Source organism: Gymnodraco acuticeps, unplaced genomic scaffold (assembly GCF_902827175.1).
Source record: "Gymnodraco acuticeps unplaced genomic scaffold, fGymAcu1.1, whole genome shotgun sequence".
NCBI lineage: Eukaryota > Metazoa > Chordata > Actinopteri > Perciformes > Bathydraconidae > Gymnodraco > Gymnodraco acuticeps.
In genome coordinates this window covers 962400-980877 of record NW_022989913.1, presented here as the reverse complement: position 1 = coordinate 980877, position 18478 = coordinate 962400, and the positions used below count along the sequence as shown (strand labels likewise).

The 18478-nt window shown below is 44.4% G+C and overlaps 1 protein-coding gene across 1 annotated transcript in view; it reads left to right on the top strand.

Moving 5' to 3' along the window:
* Positions 1-12801, top strand: part of skila (SKI-like proto-oncogene a) — a 32362-nt gene extending 19561 nt beyond the window's left edge. The window contains exons 3-8 of the mRNA XM_034208539.1: positions 1954-2052; positions 3027-3115; positions 5086-5228; positions 7724-8079; positions 8762-8992; positions 10715-12801. Coding sequence (XP_034064430.1) covers positions 1954-2052; positions 3027-3115; positions 5086-5228; positions 7724-8079; positions 8762-8992; positions 10715-10963 — 1167 coding nt within the window. The 3' untranslated portion in view covers positions 10964-12801. The remainder of the gene's footprint in view (positions 1-1953; positions 2053-3026; positions 3116-5085; positions 5229-7723; positions 8080-8761; positions 8993-10714) is intronic.
* The last annotated feature ends 5677 nt before the right edge of the window (positions 12802-18478 follow it).

Below are 18478 nucleotides of genomic sequence, written 5' to 3'. Positions count from 1 at the left end.
CACACACAAAAACACACGCGCACACATGCACTTACCTTTTAATGAGCTGTCAGTGGTCTCATCAGCAGAGCGTCTGCTGTCGTGGGGGTCATGCAGATGAAAGACCCCTGGATGACCTGCTGTTAATGTCGGTTTGGCCCCATTGCTCTACCCCTCGGTCTGTGTTTGTCTCGTACACACATTTGTGCAGGGGGGGAAGACGTGACAGGGGTATGTAGGAGAGAGTGCCTTCAACACACACACAAACACACACACACACACACACACACACACACACACACACACACACACACACACACACAGTCAGACAACCTTGATACTTGATGGAATCAAGCCAGCAACGGCCAGGCTTGCCTTCACACCACTGCAGTGGGTTTATTGTTGTTTCTGTCAATTCTCCTCCCTCCTTTCCTCTATCTATGCTCATGTCCCATCATCCCACACTCTCTCTCCTTCTCTCTCTCTCCTGCACTCCCTCCCTCCTTCCTTTCAGTGCTGCAGTGCTGCCTTCTGAAAAAAAAAAAAGGAAAAAACACCAACCACAAGTGCTCGTAAACAGACGAGCCCCCTCTATACACACACACACACAGAGACACACACCTGGCTACGCATATGGTGCCAGGCTATTACATTTGCATGCACATGCTCGTTCATCCATGGGCTTTGTAAATAAGGGACTACCCTCCACATACAGTACACATTCATTCACACACACATTTACTGGGACTAGCAGTGATGTTTTTCTTTCTTGTTGACTCACAGTAGAGAAGCGAGCATCAGTGAATATTTGGTTCAGATCAATTAATGAATAAGATTTACATTACAAGACATAGCAAGAGAATTATTATGATTGTTGAACGTTATATTGACTGAAGCTGCTGCCAGGCGAGTGACTAATATAAATATTTCGGGGATAATACCTGTCTGTGACATGGTAATCGTGCCGATAACGTGCATGGTAAAGTCCTTAAGTATATCTGAAGGAAGGCTGTCTGTTTATTATTCACTGTGTCCTACTTTATATATATATATGTATATGTCAGTTTGCTAGTTAGTCAATTATTGATGCTTTCTACGACCACTATCTCTCCTCCTTCCTACTGTCGTTTCCTGCTTCTCCTCCTCCTTCCTTTTCTCCACTCTCACACCTCCCTTCTCCATCTCTCTGTTTGTTGTTGTGGGTGAACTGCAGGTTCATATTGCGATGCTGCAAAGTCTTGGTCCTCTGGTGCGTGTGTGCGTGCGTGTGTGTGTGTGTGTGTGTGTGTGTGTGTACTGCAGGCAGTCTGTGTGTAGTGTCAGGCCTGTCTGCCGCTGATAAGCATCAACTCCATCAGCTTGTGGCCTCTTGCTGAGTGTGTCCTGGATTTGGTCAAAAGACACACACACACACTCACGAGAGGCTGCGCCAGCGCCAGCAGTATTTACTGAACACAAACGGCTCAGAGGGCACAGGGCTGACACAATGAATCATAAACATTCAACACACAAATATGTATTCGCATTGAGAGAAAGGATGACTCCAACCGTGTTACATGTATACAAATGAATCACACGCACAGAGGCACATAATGACAGGCCTTGTTGTATCCGTGTTGACTCTCATCTTGTTTTATTCATACGCCTTCCTCAGCGGGTCCATTCAGCCACTACTCTTATCCATTTTTATGCTGCCTTCATTTTCTCTGATGCTGTATCAATGCAGACTCGGGCCGTAGCTCACTCTTGCTGCGCACTTTCAATGCCATTCGTCTCTATTTCCTATCGTTTAAATGCCGTTTGTCTCCATCTTACCCCTCGGTGACCGCGGTTGTAATTGTTTGTTTTCCTCACCACTTTTTTCCCCTCGTTCCCACGGTGTCTGACAGACAGTGCACCATTTTAATTGTTCACTGTAACAAATACAATCTATCTGCTTGTTTTAACCCTCTTCTCTCCCGCTGTGTGTTTCAGATGGCAGAGGACGAGGAGGAGGAGAGCCAGGTGAGGAAACCCCCGGCAGATCTCTGCTCCCCCAGCAGCAAGTTGGCCGAGTCCGACCCTGCAAGAAAGGTCAGTCGCCGTCTCCCTCCCCTTATCCATCAAGCCATCCCTCCATCACCTCCTCTCTCCCCCCTCCTCTACACACAGGTCAGCTCTCAGGGTCACCACCCACCCACACACACTCCCTTCCTGACAGACACACCCCCTGCTCACCCATTCAAAGCGGCACACTTCTCCTCTCTGTCAGGAAATAGTCATACAGCGGCTGCTTCTTCTTCACCTCCCCCCTGTCGCAGCACACACACCAACTTTACATGCACACACAGGGAAGAAGCTCTATCATGATTATCTTTTTTCTCCAACACACACACACACACACACACACACACACACACACACACACACACACACACTGATGCCTGGTGGATGATCCCTCATCCACATGTATGCATGCATATATTAGTTTTATTAGGTTATAGCTCCAAGAGTGCCATGTGCAGTACAGCACATTATATTCTCCTCCTGCTGCTTCTCCGTGTGTGTGTGTGTGTGTGTGTGTGTGTGTGTGTGTGTGTGTGTGTGTGTGTGTGTGTGTGTGTGTGTGTGTGTGTGTGTGTGTGTGTGTGTGTGTGTGTGTGTGTGTGTGTGTGTGTGTGTGTGTGTGTGTGTGTGTGTGTGTGTGTGTGTGTGTGTGTGTGTGTGTGTGTGTGTGTGTGTGTGTGTGTGTGTGTGTGTGTGTGTGTGTGTGTGTGTGTGTGTGTGTGTGTGTGTGTGTGTGTGTGTGTGTGTGTGTGTGTGTGTGTGTGTGTGTGTGTGTGTGTGTGTGTGTGTGTGTGTGTGTGTGTGTGTGTGTGTGTGTGTGTGTGTGTGACCGATTGCCATTGTGATATCTCATCTGTTCAGCTGCAAAAATTGTATACAAAAATCAATAAATGTAGATGAAGATACCATTGTGTTCCTTTGTATCTATAACACAATAGCTTAAAAGACAAATGGTGCTGTGTTGTGTGGTACTTATGTGTGTGTGTGTGTGTGTTTCTCAGGGGAACACATCTCCACCGGCTCTGGTGTTCAATCGTCTTTTCTCTGACATCAAGGAGGAGCCAGGACACCCCTCCCTGGTCCATCCCAGGTACTACACCAATAACAACTTTCAGTGTTGAAAATAACTATTATTTTTCCTATTGATTTATATATTTTTTTTTTTTCTTTTAAATAATTATTATTTCAAAAGAGATGTTTGTGCATGTGTGTTTGAAAGTATCCACTCATTTCTAACTTGTGTTGAGTCTTGAAACGTTTCTGCACTTCTCTGATTATTGGTTCTAATAATGTTTCTTTGTAACATTAATGGTATTTATAGACAATAATAGTATAAAGTGCTTTATTGTATGCCAATATTAAATATTTGACTGATTTGATGAAGAAATAGGACTAGCTGGATTTGTTGGTCAAATGTGAGTTGTTAGAGAATATTAAAAGCATTAGTTTCAAAAAGCCCATTTACTTTAGGGAGTAGATTTTGCTTAAAACATGTATCAATACTTGAAGCTATTCCAGTTGGCCTGCTGTTATCTCTACAAAGCTGCTGCCTCTGCCAGATACTGAAGGACTGCTCTCTCTGCCCTTTGGCTTCACTGAAATAATTACAAAGTAAAGTTAACTTTCAGTTTCAGTGAATGAAATTCCCATCCCTAATTTCCCCAATTGGTGCTGCACTCCCTCCTCTGCTCTGTTCTTTCCTCATCCTCGCTCCTTCATCACATGTGCCTCTCCCTCCTCTTCCCAAAGCTCTCGTTTCCTCTCTTCTGGTTTCTTCTGTTCCTCCCACCATCCCTCCCCACAGCACACCAGCCTGTGGCGCTCAGTAATCTGACCCAGATTAAAAACTGGATTTAGACGGTTTTACGGCGCCGTGGTTTCATATGACCGCCTGGACTTTCTGACTGTGGAGGCGCGCAGACGGCAAGCCAGACAAATTGGCATGGATTAGGGTTCTGGTCACCTACCAGCATCACATGACTGCCTCACTGTCAAAGCAGCCAGGACTTGCACAGACCAGTTTGCAGCTTTTGCATTGCAGCGTTACTAATAATGCACTGCTACACCCGAGCGCCGTGCTAGACATCCACAGCACTTAACGTCGTGTTTGGGTTACAACCAGCCTCCATTAGCGATACACTTGTCAAATACAAGCCAGGCTTACATTATTCAATCACATCTTTCATGTGAAGGAATTTCAGATTCCCATTCAGGCGAGCACTGTGCTTCTCTCCATCCAGAGGAGAGGATGCGAGGCTCGGTTGGAAGGTTTTTCCGGCCCCACCGAGCCGTGCATAACCTAGTTCACAGCTCCAGCTCTGTCTGGAGGGGACTGCTGGTGGGGGAGGGGTTCAGAGCTTCACTCCACTCCTCTCCTCTCTTCCATCTGCTTCTCTTTCTCTCTGTCTTTTTCTATCCCTCTCTCTTCTCCCTCCCTCCCTCCCCACCATGCAGCCAGGAAGAGACAGATAGTGTTGGCTCAGTGGCTTCAGTTCATCTCCAGGCACTATCTCTCTCAGTTGTACCCACTACCTGGACATTTGTGATAAGCCGAAAGGTCTGTTTAGGCTGAGATCCTGTGCACTCACGATAAGAAGTGTCCGTATTCCTCACTGTGTTTTCTGCTCTTCCGATGGAGCAGTTACTGTTGGCTAAAACAGCCACCAAATGGTTCTATTACTCTGATTCAGCTGTGCTTTATTGCTCTAGAGGTAAAGAGGCCACATGAGTTATTGCAAGTGTGTGTAGCTTTATGTATATCAGCAATGCAAAGTCCATAACTCGTAAACATTTTACGATGTTTACTGCAAAGAAAGAAGTATGTGAAAGGTGACACTGCTACCATTATGGTTAGAACAATAACAACTAAAGACAAAACAGATGTCTATTCTATATGCACATTATTGAGCAGCAAACTTTACCTTTTTGTCATTGAGGAAAACGCTGTCGTATATATTTAAAGCATTTTTTTCTTATAGTAAAAGTACTGTATATGTATGTATTTGTTAAGTCAGTTCAATGCTTTAATGTCTTCTTTCTCTATCTCTGTCTCTCTCCCAGTTACTACCTGTACACATACGATAAGATGGTTGCTCCCAACGTGTCTCTGCAAAGGGAGGCGGAGATGAGCCCCGAGATGTTTGGAGCGCTGCTCAAACACCACTACAGCCGCAGAGCGCTGGGACACGACGAGCCGCCCATGGGTCAGTACTGACACCTGGAAACAGTGAACGTGCACTGACGAACCGAAATACATGTATTATATATAATGCACACATGCCATACCAATCCAGGTATTTCAATGACAAACACCGTCTTTTTGGTTTGAATTGATGCTTAGAGGTCTTGATATTGGACGAGCGGGTCAGAGAGGCAAAATGTGATCAAATTGAATTTCAACTCTCCATAATATTCCCAATGTATGTTGAGAATGATCATCCCTCTATATGGGATTCAATTGAGGTTAGCACTGAGTAAGTCTTGCCAGCCTTTCAGAAAATAATGGTCCTCACACTGCACTCAAATGTAATCATAAACAAAGAAAAAAAAAGTTCTCGTTACAGTAGTTATGCTGGTGTAAGTGAATAATGAAAAGAGCACAGCTGAAAAGGTGAAATTGCAGGAAATTGGTCCATTAAAGAATTAGCTTTACAACTAGCTAATACAACCTGTGTGTTTTGCACACGCTCTGTCAACATTACCCGACAGGAGATGTGAAATGTCATGTTCAGGAAAAGGGTTGGGATATTTCAACACATTATTCCTTATGTAGAGTTTTTGCCTTTGGCTCCTAGAAATGAAAAATGATTATATTATATTACTATATAATGTATTCAATATTACCGATTTTAATATAAATATTCATTTGAACTTGAATAATAAATCCTCCTGTGTGTACATTAGACACATAAACACAGCTGACACATGCCAACTATAAATAGATGACACGCATACAGCGAATGATTTACATACATGTAACATAAGCGGAAGAGACATGCAGATCATGTTTAGCAGACACGTGCTCACCGTAAACATACAACCTACAGTAAACTGGCATCCGATACACACACACACATACATGCCCACACACACTTTACATAGCTTCCTGCAGCGCTGTAACATAATCATGCATTGACCTTCGCGTAAAGACTCTGCGGGCGGGCTCCTCAGTATTGATGAACGAGAGGAGTGGAAGTGACCATGACCTCTCCTCTGCACTGTGTGTGTTTTTATGTGCATACTAAAATGTGTATATGACTGCATTACTAAGAAGTACATATCTGCTGGGGAAATACAGCTTTTCTCATCGAGCTCCTAAAATGCAGAACAAGCTTACCTCGATTTTATCCTTAAGGCATTTTAACTTTTGAGTATATTCCTAATTTAAAGTCGATACATTTTCTTTAGATGTGCTTGCTTTATCTAAAGCTTTTTATTTTAACTTTTTCGTAATTTTAGCTTCTAATTTGTGTTTCTTAAACAAGGTCTCTGCCTCGATGTATTTCTTATTTTAAATACTGTATCTATAGCTATACAGTATGTAGAGAGAGAAAGTGGGGCAGAGTGAATCATGGGAATGGTTTCCGTCTGCCATTATTACGCCATGTCTGATTGCCAGGCTGCGTCTCGTATCTCTCGGCGTTCTGCTTCCCTTTTTCCTCTCTGTCTCTCTTCCCTCCGTCCTCCCTCTCTTTTTCCTGGCAGCTTTTTTCCACATCCTGCCCGAGTCCGTCCGCTCTCACACTTCCTCTCCCACCCATCCATCCTCTTTTCTTCTCTAGCTCTTTCAACTCCGCCTCCCTCACTGTCTGCTGTCACTTTTTCTTTCCCCTCCTCCACTTCCTCTTCATCCTCTTTTTCTCCTCATTGAATGCTTTCCTCCCCCCAGTCTGTCTGTGGCCTCTCCCTTTCTCTTTCTCCTACTTACTTTCTTTTGATCCACCACCAAATGACCCACTCCCGTTATTTGTGTGCTTCTACTATTGTGTGTGTGTGCTTTGCAGAGTATGTGGGTTTGTGTTTGCACATGCGCAAGCCGGTTTGAATGAGTAAATGAGAGTCCTCTCCGGTGCCAGACATGCTGCGTTCAGAGCATGCTGTTTCCTGTCACACATATACCGAGTGCATACATTATTCTGGGAAACAAGTTACCGTTCTCATGTTCCTTTTTCCTCCTCCCTTTGTCGGTGAGCCTATACTGTCACACACAGCATCATTACTAGCCTACACATGTCCCGCTGCAGCATCTGTGCACATGTGTATTTGTGTGAGGGAGTGACATGGCCCGTTTGATCCTCTTCTCCATGATGCACACATTTAAAGGCAACAGGGAGGGAGCGAGCCAGAGTTTGAACAGAGGAGAAGCCCACGCAGAGCAGCTCCCACACAAGTTCCTTTATTCCTCTCTGTTCTTTCTCACTGTCTGAGGATGCACACACACACACACACACACGCACGCACACGCACACTCACAGTTTGTGTTGGTAACTCTGCTGTTGCCATGCTTGTGCTCGCGCTCACACTGAGAAAGAGGTGTGAGCTTTTATAAGGTTGTGCGAGGGTGTTACTAAGCGTAGGCGGGAGTATGCGCCTGCTCGGCTGGCACTTCCTGTCTTTCAACCTCCTACTCTTCTTCTTTGTATCTTATTTTAATATTTTGTAAAACTCTTCCCTCACCCTCCTCTTCCTCCCTCCTCAGATCTTCACGCGTCGCCTCCCGTCGCTGCTTGCGCCGAGGAGACCAAATCCCATCGTGCCGTTGCTGCCTCGGCCACAGAGCGGGAATGCCAAACCCAGGCAGTTTCCATGGCGACAAGCAGCCCAAGCTGCAAGAAAGCCGCCCACTCCCCTCCTCCTGCTCCCACTCCTGTGTCGTTGTTGTCGCCGGTAACGGAAGTAGCGGTTAAGGACACGGGCTCTGCTGCGAGCGGCGCTGCAGTGGTGGGGGGGGTGGAGGACGACAAGGACAGGATTGTGGTGGAGATCATGCAGATGTACGGCAGGCAGCAGGAGAAGCTCAACTCCACCCTGCACAAGCAGCTGCAGCTGGAAATGGTGAGTTGGCAGTCAGAAAGAACACAAGCCCAAGATAAATGAGACCAGAACTGTCCTACTGCCTATTGAAGTGTCCTTGACGCAGATGTGGAGGTGATGATCACCTTCACCCAACCCTCCATCTTTTTCTCCTTTAGCTGAAAAGATATTAAAGCTCAAATGTCAAACACCACCCCCATTCATGTTAATCAAAACTCAGTCACTGAAACGTATTGTAAGATATTACGTTTTTATGTCAGCTTTGACATGCAGTACAGAAATATAGTTGATCTATATTGTAGTGATGTTTGCATCTACTCGTCTGTTCTTTTGTATCGAGTAACTCACCAACGAGATTTCAATTGCATTTCAGAAATTAACTTTTAGAAAATATGAGTTCAAAAATGTTTAAAATAATAAAACAACAAATAAAGATACATTTAATGTAAATACAGAAGATCACCATTATCTTTCCTCTTTTCCACCTTTTGGCCTGGCATCCATATCCCAGTGAATGCCTCAGAGATCACATGTAGGGTTTTTTATCTATCTTCATGTATAGATAGCATGCACTGCAGGGCCGTAGGATATACTGCTGTTGTGTTATCAAAGATCTGACCTCCATGAGGAGGGGCATCTTCCTACAGGGTCAATGATATATCACATTACTGTTATTCCTCTAACTTAGTCTCTGTGTCTTCAGGAGCTGGAGGCGGTGCGTGGGGGCGAGGCGGCCCGGCTACGAGAGCTGAGCGCCGAGCAGAGGGAGCTGCGCTGCGAGCTGGAGGCCGTGCACAGCGAGCAGGCGCGGCAGCTCAGCCAGGCCCGCCAGGAGCAGCTGGAGCTGGAGACCCGTCTGGAGCAGCTCCGGCAGCAGGCCTGCGCCTGCGAGCCGGGCGCTCAGCGCCAGCAAGAGGCCCACTACACCGCACAGGTACGACTGGAACAACGACTGTCACATACAGTCTGAATCAGAGCGACACATACAGTCTGAATCAGAGCCTTTTTATCCCAGACGTTACAGTGCCACGCCACAATCAATCTCAATAGCAGTACTTTCAAGGAATTACATCCATTTAATTCCCTTTGCTTTCAATGTATTGCCATGGATTTTAAACTTTGAAACACATTTGCCTTGAGACATTGCTGAAAGGATGTTAGCATTGTACTGCAGCATATTCAGAAACACACTGAGGCAATACAATTTCATTGAATTTCAAACCTTTATTTACCCAGGTGTATCCCATTGAGATCATTGATCTCTTTTTCAAGGGAGACCTAGTCAAGTAGGTTCCACATGAAACATAAACACATAAACAGAACAACAAAAAGGACATCTTACAGCATCATTACAGGGATTACAATTTACATAACTATCCACATAAACAGGTACCAACAGCTTCCGATTGAGTAGCATCCAACCGAGCTTTAAAAACATTTAGTGGCACCAGATTGCTCAGTTTCCATTTCAATTGCAGACTATTCCAAGACAGAGGAGCTGCGCATCTAAAAGCTATCTTCCCTAAGACAGTCCTAGCAGTTGTAAACATCCCTCTGAAACATGTACATCTTTTACCCTCAGTAAGTTGTTATAGTAAATACAAGCAGTCTGTTTGGACTAATGGAGGTATATTCACTGTTCAAATATGTTAACATTTACTTCTAAATCTGCCCATCAGACATGTATATATACGAATATTTAGATCTCATACACATCACCCCCTTTTTCACTCAGGATAGTCAGAGAGTGTTTTCTACCAAAACCTTGAGAGCGGAGATGTGGTCACAGCCTTCCTATGATTGAGAGTTTCCCTGCTGAATCATTTTCTGCTTATGCGTGTCCTATATGAGTCACTGTGCTTTTAAGGAGTGTGGAAACACACACACACACACACACACACACACACACACACACACACACACACACACACACACACACACACACACACACACACACACACACTCAGACCCTTTGTTTGGGTTTCCACCAGACTTAATCTGTAGATAGGTTTTGTTATGTTGGCCTGAGCTACAGTCTGCAGTAGCCCCCTCCTGTCAGTCACTGAAGCTGCCCCGCCCCCTCCCCTTGGCATCAAACTCAGGATGTCTGCCAGTTAGTTAGGAAATGGGATGGGGGTGTGTTTGTGTTGTTGGCCTGGAACTACACATGGTGTGAAGCAATTTCCCAGTTTTTCGCAGTAAAAACAGAGCAGTAAATGTGACAGGAAACGTAAGCTACAAGAATGTCCTTTACATTTATTTTTGTTAGATATTAAAATCACACATTAGTATCATGTGTGCTCTTTGCTCTGTGCTCTCTCTGGCTGGCAGCAGCACACTGTAAAGATAGCTTCTGTAGTCAAATGATAACAAATATGACCGCTGATGAAGCCACAACACTGAGGGTCAGTGTCTTTCCAATCAGGATGTGACTTTTTTGTTGTTCTTGTCTTACTGTATTTCAGTCATCACAGAGAGGCAACATCACATAAGGCTTTTGAGTATTCTGCGGCTGCTACACCTCCAATAACTTGAAGAAAACTGTCTATTTCTCAAAGCTCCAGCGAAGTGTGATTTTGCTGCCATATGTGTTGGACTAGATGTCCTTTAATGTGCTGCGTAGACCTCATGCCTGTCTCTCTCTGTTTCCTCCCAGTTGTCGGAGCTCCGTCAGAGGCTGGAGCGGGCGGAGGCCGACCGGCAGGAGCTGCAGGAGGAGCTGCGCCATGAGCGGGAGGCGCGGGAAAAGCTAGAGCGCACAATTAGCCAGCTCAAGCAGCAGATGGTGCAGTCTGCCACGGTGGGAGGCAGCCCCTCTCCTCCTCTTACCCCTTCAACCGGACCCCCTAACACCCACTCTCCGCACTCCTCCTTCTCAGAGGCCCCAGCGGCTGGCCAAAAGTAACTGCCACCCCCCCCTCAGGCGCCTCCCTCATTCATCTCCCCGTTACCCGCCAACTCTACAGACACAAACAGCCTGAAGCTGAACGGCTGTTTTTAAGTTGAGCATCTCCCCCTTGCCTCCAGTGTAGGGCTGACTTTTGATTTTGTAATTTAACATCACTTAAATGTTGTGTTTTTTTTATTTTTGCTTTCTTTTGCTCCCCTATCCTGTCTTTAAATTGTATTTAAAGATGTTTTTGGGGCATATATGTTTGATTTAATTTATAGTTTTTACTGAACAAACAGCTGCTTCACAGACGGGAGTTTGGTAGAGACAAACTCAACCCATCCTGATTTCCCCCTCACGACTGTCTCCCTCCTCTCCCACCCGTCTCTCTGGATTCTGGAGCTCATGCCTTGGAGATTTCAGACTCCAGCCCGGACACACAGACTCGTCGTGCTACTACCTGGCACAGCAGCCGGTGCCATCGGACACAAAATGGCGCCCGGTTGCATGCCCCTTCTCCATCTCTCTCTGTACCTACAGCCCAAACACTCGAGTACCAGCGACTGCAGGAAACTGCATGGACATTTTAATACAGTTTTTCTTTTGTTGCTCCTTATAAAACACAGAAAGAAAAAGTCTAATATGTCAAATACATCAAATCTATATGGAGGAGAAAGACCTTTACTGTACAAAAAAAAGACCTCATGAAAATATGCCAATTGTGACGCTGAACTTGGAATGAGTGTTTTGAGTGGGACCCTTTCAAGGTAGCTAGCTAACTCTTCTGGCCTGGACTCCAGCTGCTCCTCACACAGTTCCCTCTTCCTCCGCTGTATGCTAGTGATTGCCCTCTGCTGGAAAACTCCTTAACACTGTGGTTTTCACCCACTTTAGGCTAGACAGGAAACACTGTGCTCTTTTCTTGGCTTGGCTTGGAAGAAGCTCACGAGCGATGTTAAGCACTTAACACGCTCTCCTCCCCCAGAATCCCCTGGGAGAGGAATGTGTCGGGACTCGGGGGGCCGGTTGTGTAGCTTTTCTAAGAAAGAGGGAAGTCTCACATGTGCAGTAGCTAGCTGCACTGTGTTACCATAATAATACATGCAACATCCCCGAGTGTGTCGGTGCAGAACAACGGGCAGAGGATCAAAGATCCGGGCTGTCCCTGTTTTCGGGGGTCCTCTTTTTGTATCGTTTGACTTCATTGTCAACAGACGTTTTTTATGCAGCGCCCCGGTTTGTCAGAGCTTCATCTAGGAACGTGGGTGGCAGGTGAAAGCAGTTAGTCTGCGTGGTTTGGGTCTGGCCGCTGCTTCACGTTACTCTGCCTGGCTGAACAAACAGCACCGGCAGGAAGAGGAGAGGAGGGGAGGCGAGGATTGAGGGGAACTCGGGGGGCACTGCAGCAGGCTGGGTGGCCGAGACGCCAGGGGGACACGGGGAGCCCGTTTTTTGTTTGGTACCTTTTTAGAATGGGGGCAGCTGTTGTTGTCTGTGGGCCTCTGATCGCCCTCCACTGTACAGCATCCCCCCCCTCTCCAATCCATCTCTCGAAAGCCTCCCTCCCTCGTCCTCTCCCACAAAAACAACCGTCACTCACTCACACTGACCCGTCCGTCCATCCCCAGCGCCAGATCAGCCGGGGGTGTGCCCTGTTTTGTAGGAAAGCGAGCAGACGTCCAGCCAGAGGAGGAAAGGACTTTTATTGTGTCAGTTGCCGGGCAAAAGCGCTTTTTATTGCCACTAAGGAAATCCCTGTGTGTGTGTGTGTGTGTGTGTGTGTGTGGTGTGTGTGTGGTGTGTGTGTGTGTGTGTGTGTGTGTGTGTGTGTGTGTGTGTGTGTGTGTGTGTGTGTGTGTGTGTGTGTGTGTGTGTGTGTGTGTGTGTGTGTGTGTGTGTGTGTGTGTGTGTGTGTGTGTGTGTGTGTGTGTGTGTGTGTGTGTGTGTGTGTGTGTGTGTGTGTGTGTGTGTGTGTGTGTGTGTGTGTGTGTGTGTGTGTGTGTGTGTGTGTGTGTGTGTGTGTGTGTGTGTGTGTGTGTGTGTGTGTGTGTGTGTGTGTGTGTGTGTGTGTGTGTGTGTGTAAATAATTGTTTAAAAAGAGAAGGGGATCGGCCTCAGTTCAACTCTGAGCTTTTTTATGCATCTGCTATAAATGCAAATTGATAGACATTCCACTGTGCTCCATCCTGTTCGATGCAGATTTTCTTACACAGCTTCCCTTTACGATAGCAGAGCCTGAAGAGCGGGCCGAGTACAGCTGTGGTTTGTTGATTGTCAGAAAAAGCAGGTGCAGGTGCAAGCCAGTAAAATCAAACCCACGCCGCAAATGTACACTCTACTGTTCCATTTAAACCTTTATTGAAATTATGAAAGAAAATATTTAACGTATTAACTAAAGATTTATATTCACTTTGTAAATACAGTAGTCATTAATATATTAACTGTTCTTATATGAAAAATCTTCAAAAGGTTATATACATTGGACCAGAACTAAGGCTTCAGATGTTTTAGCTTTCTTTTCTTTTTTTTAACGTGATCAGAACTTGGCTTTTGTCGAGTTGATGTGGGGCGAGTGGAACGTGGTTTACTGAGACGTGATGCAGGGAGAATGCAAAATAGGAAAATAATGCTTTGTTACACACTTTCCCCCCTTTTTCTGAAATGATGCATTTGTTTTCTTTTGTGGATTTCATCTTGACCGACTGTTTAATGTGTAATGTGACAACCTTGTTAAAGCCCCCTCCCCATGAGATGAATTGAAAATGAAAGATTTGCTTAAGAAAATGCATTTTGAAAAAACAAACAAATGTTTTCTTTTTTGCATGTTTGGCTGCCCCTTATGTTTTGTGTCACTGGGCCAATCTTAATCTGTTAATCGTAAAAAAGAAAGAAAGGAGATGTCCCCCCCCCCCCTCACGTACGCACAAACTATTGAGACGGCTCATATGCATGAACATTGAACATGTGCAAGTTTGATATCATTATTGGTTTAGAGGTTGGCTAAGTATAACGTCAGATTATGAAGAACATACAATGTAGCCTAATTTGATTTGGAAATGATATGAGAGTGTGTGAGAGAGAGTGTGTTGGCCTCCCACGTCTGACTGAAGCACAGCAGCTTTGAAAAGGGAAAGAAAAACTTGCTCATGTAGCTCTGGATGTGTAGTTATTGTTTCTGATTCTGATCATTTATCCTTGTGTGGATCACCCCAAAAGATAATCAGTATTAGTTTTTAATGACTTAATTACCTCTTCAGCAGAACAAAACAAATCCTTTCAATTCATCACATTAGCAGATAACTAATGTTTACTCTAATCGTGTAATTAGAATTTTGTACACAAGGGGGCGTTAAGCTTCTTTAATAATTCATCATATTGAAAAAATGACTAAATGAAAGGGGAGAAAAATCCCCTGTAACAGGTTTGCTGAGCCTTTTTGCATTTTGCAGTGTTATGAGAACTTGGATATGCTTTGTACAGAATTTTTACAGCTGTGTGAAAAACAGACGAGAAAAACAAGGCGAAATGAGCAGAGCTTTACCATGTGGACACGTTTGAATACTGGATTTACATACCCATAATGCCTCCTGGCTACGTGGATAAAACTTGTAAAAAAATCCTTGGTGACCTTTGAACTATTCTGCTTTGTAGTTGGGTGTGTAATTTTCAGCAGGTAATTATTCTATGCCAGTGTGGGACAAGAGGGATGTCTGCATTGATCACACAGATTCCTGCTTACTAAGAATAGGGACGCCATGTTTTAAATGTATACACATCCTGCTATAGATGGAAAAAAAGATTCATGGCTTTGCTAAAAAGAACCCTCTTTCCCCTTGATGCTGTTCTGAAACACAGCGTCTGTGTTTGACCATTGCATACTACGTTGCCAATACTACAGTGTGATGAGACTTTTGTTCTTGCATGAATCGAGACACTGTTCTCCTACCTCATGTTGTGATATAAAAATATGTTTTTTAAGCAGAAGACACTGCATCTGTTTATCATCATTGATATTTACTAGTAAATTACATAACTGTACATGCTTTTAGCTAATACCTCAGTTGTATCTAGTGTTTTTTTTTCTGTTTTTGCCCTTCCCTGATTTCAGATCTTGTAAATATTCCCTGTATAGACAATGAACTTGGATCAAATTCAAGTAAAGTTCTGTAGTGTCAAACCAGTTGTCTTTTGTATTTTTGATGCACATCATGTCCTCCTCCTCCTCCTCACTTCCTTATTGACTAAAGATTCACACATTTGCACAAAATTCACATTGAAAGCCATCAGCAAGCTTCTGATGCGGTTTTAACTTCAGTAGTTTTGTCAGGGTTCTTACGGTCATTAAAAACCTGCAAAAGTCATGGAAATTCAAAATGCTAATTCCAGGCCCTGGAAAAGTTATGGAAAACAATATTTTTCCCAAAGTTTTGGAAAAGTCATGGAAATCTAACTAAAGTTGCATCAAATATAATGTACCGCTGAGAAAGAGTAATTTTTTTGGTCATGGAAAATGTGGTAAAGGTCATGGAAAAGTCATTGAAAGTCATTGGTAAAAAAGTGTATGAACCCTGTTTTGTACATATCGTCTCTACAGCTGATAATGAAGATTTAAAGTCAACAACAGTATGGACACAATAGAGTGGCGAAGTCACGCCCATCTACTTCCGGTCCATGGGACCTTATTTCGGAAAAATAATAGGCTTTGTCTTTGAATGTCTATGAATTTAACTTCTGTTAGACAGCTATCATACTGAATACATATTTACTGTGAATGTATGCAAAAATGTATGGCATATAGCTGTCTAACAGAAGTTAAATCCATTTCTCACTTATTCTGACAATGTACTTAAACCCAAATAAAAGAACCCAATAAAAAGAGTTGTTAAATAATAGTGAAGTCACGTTGTAATAACAATAACTCATCTCTCGAGTTTTATTTTTGAGTTTTGCCAAAAGCCACTGTGTCAAGTGTCCTTCTTGAGTTGCCGTCCGGAGTTCTCCAATATGGCGGACCATCTCGCACATGCGCAGTACAGATCAGGCAGGGTACCCCTCCGTGACGGAGTGAACTCCGCCTGTAGCCACACCATTGTGGGCCACACTCGCAGCTCAACGAGGCTCCCTCCTGTCAGATGGAGGGAGTAAATACAACAGCAAGCTTTGGGACGGCCTCCCCTCTCTCCGGCAGAAACAGGAAATGCCGTAACTGTATGTAACAACGGTTTCAAATCAGCATCTCTTAGAAAAAAAGTTTAAATTAATAACTCAAATAAAACTCCAAACATCTTTCATTGTGTTTCAAAGCTCTTTTAGTTTTAAACCTGATGTTTATAAGCTTCTTAGTTTTTGCAACGGTCTGTAAATATACACAACTTTATAATAAAATGCACACATTTACCTTTTTCTAGACTAAACACAGGTATGATCCTAAGTTAAAAACATATGAGGTTATCATGAGGTTGATAACATCGTAGTTTATCAGTGGATGTTTGCTGGAACTACTTTTTAACAGCTTGTTTCCCGACGGACACACACAGCGTGACTCCAGTCAGGTAGAGACCGGTCTCAAGTCAGCATCGCTGCCGACTCGCTGTTTGAGGGCTTGATAGCCCACTCCCCCTCCACACCGCTCCACACTCGTTGCTTTGGAACAGCCTTTGTTAGGCGCGTTCACACCGCAGTACTTTTCCCACTTTAGTTCCGATATAGTTCTGAAATGTTGCGTTCACACCAAAAAGAGGCGGAACTAAAATTAGTTCATGAGAACCTTTTCACCCCCTTTTCCGTCCCTGCTAGAGAGCAGGGACTTTCGTGGGAGAAAAAGGTTCATTGTCTGATTGGCTGGGCGGATTACAAACCACGCCCCGTAAAACTCCCAAAAAGTGTTGTGAAGCCGCCATTTTATTATCCTCGCATTAGCATTATTAGCATTAGCATTAGCCCAGCGCATAAACGCAGAGAGACTAACTTATGGCAACACAAAATAAAACATGGGAGCGGTGGAGATGAGGAGGTGTCTGTGTTCTGGCGATTTACTCAGAAGGCTTCAGTAGAAGATGCTGGGGGTCCCAGCAGCTTCTACTGAAGCCAGTCCTCAACTCCGAGGACTTCCGGCCGGGGACTTTGGGCGGCAGTATACGCCGTGAAGTGGTTTGCGGCCTGCCAGTAAACCCAAAGCAGAAGAAGAAGAAGTGACGTCAGCGGCTTAATTTTCCTAATCCTCCCCCAGGGACTTATTCCGGTGTGAATGCGATCTGTACTTAGTTCACGAGAACTAAAGAGTTCTCGTGAACTAAGTTCTCATGAACCTTTGTGGGAAAAGTACTGCGGTGTGAATGCGCCTAATATGGCGGACCCTCCGCGTGAACGCGCAAACGGAGGTGTAGGTTGTAGGGGGCGGTTTGGGAATGGGCCTGTCACTACCCGATCTGCAGCTCTGCCCGAGCACTGCATCGTCCAATTAGTGAGCGATACACAGTAAGGGGGCGGGGCGAGTATCTGTGGATTTCATCGGAGGATGGTCTGGTGATTCCTCGATTATCGCTCCTCAATCCTCGATCCTCGGTCCTCCGGCAGAAATAAGCGCCATGGGACGGTACTCAAGATGGCGCAGACAAATCAACTTCCGGTGATACGGAGGACCGAGGAGCGAGGAAATGAAAATAATCGACCTGAGAAGGACCCAAGGTCCCATGGAGCTCCCCCGGAAGGGGAGGGACTTCGCCACTCTATAAAGCCAGTGAGTGGCACTCAAGTTAAAAAAGAAAAAATCCCTTTCTCTTAAAATAATAATGAACTGAAAGAGCTCAATTAACTTAATCAGTCTTTGATCAACAGAAAACTAATTTCTTACTTCAAACAAATAACATCTTCTGGTTTCAGCCTCACTGTTTTTGTGTTATATGAAAGTACATTTATATTTTGACTCCATGATCAATACGTTTATGATCATTTGGCAGAGGAATCAATAATTACAACAATATTTGTATATCTGATCAGTTCTGGAAGAAGTATGCAAATATAAAAAGTAGCAAAATCAAAGTGTAGAAATACATTTAATAATTAGTAATAATAATAATACAAATTAGAATATACTTGGTATATATTACAGCATACTTTGGGATTATAAATAGTGATGCATTCATGTGTTCATCACTTTAATGTGGCAGCTAGTGAAGGTGGGCCTGTTTTGAAAATCATCTCTTGATGCAATCACAACAGACTCAGCCAAATTGGGTCAGGGGCTTCTTCCTCACACTTCTCCTGCTGGCGCCCTCGCTCGGACCACACCCATATTTAAACTCAACCGTCTAATTTTAACATCTGCAAAGTTGCATGACTACATCTTGCACAATAGCGAAATTGGAGTGACAAAATGTGTCAACTGACAATATAAAGAGTTCCTCAAATCCTCCTCTGCCTCATACCATCTTGGTATTGGATGAGCCAAAGTACTGGTCTGACCAAAAAGGTCCAGATTGAGGTTTCAAGAGTTTAGTCCACATCTTCCAACACAAGACCTGTTTGTGT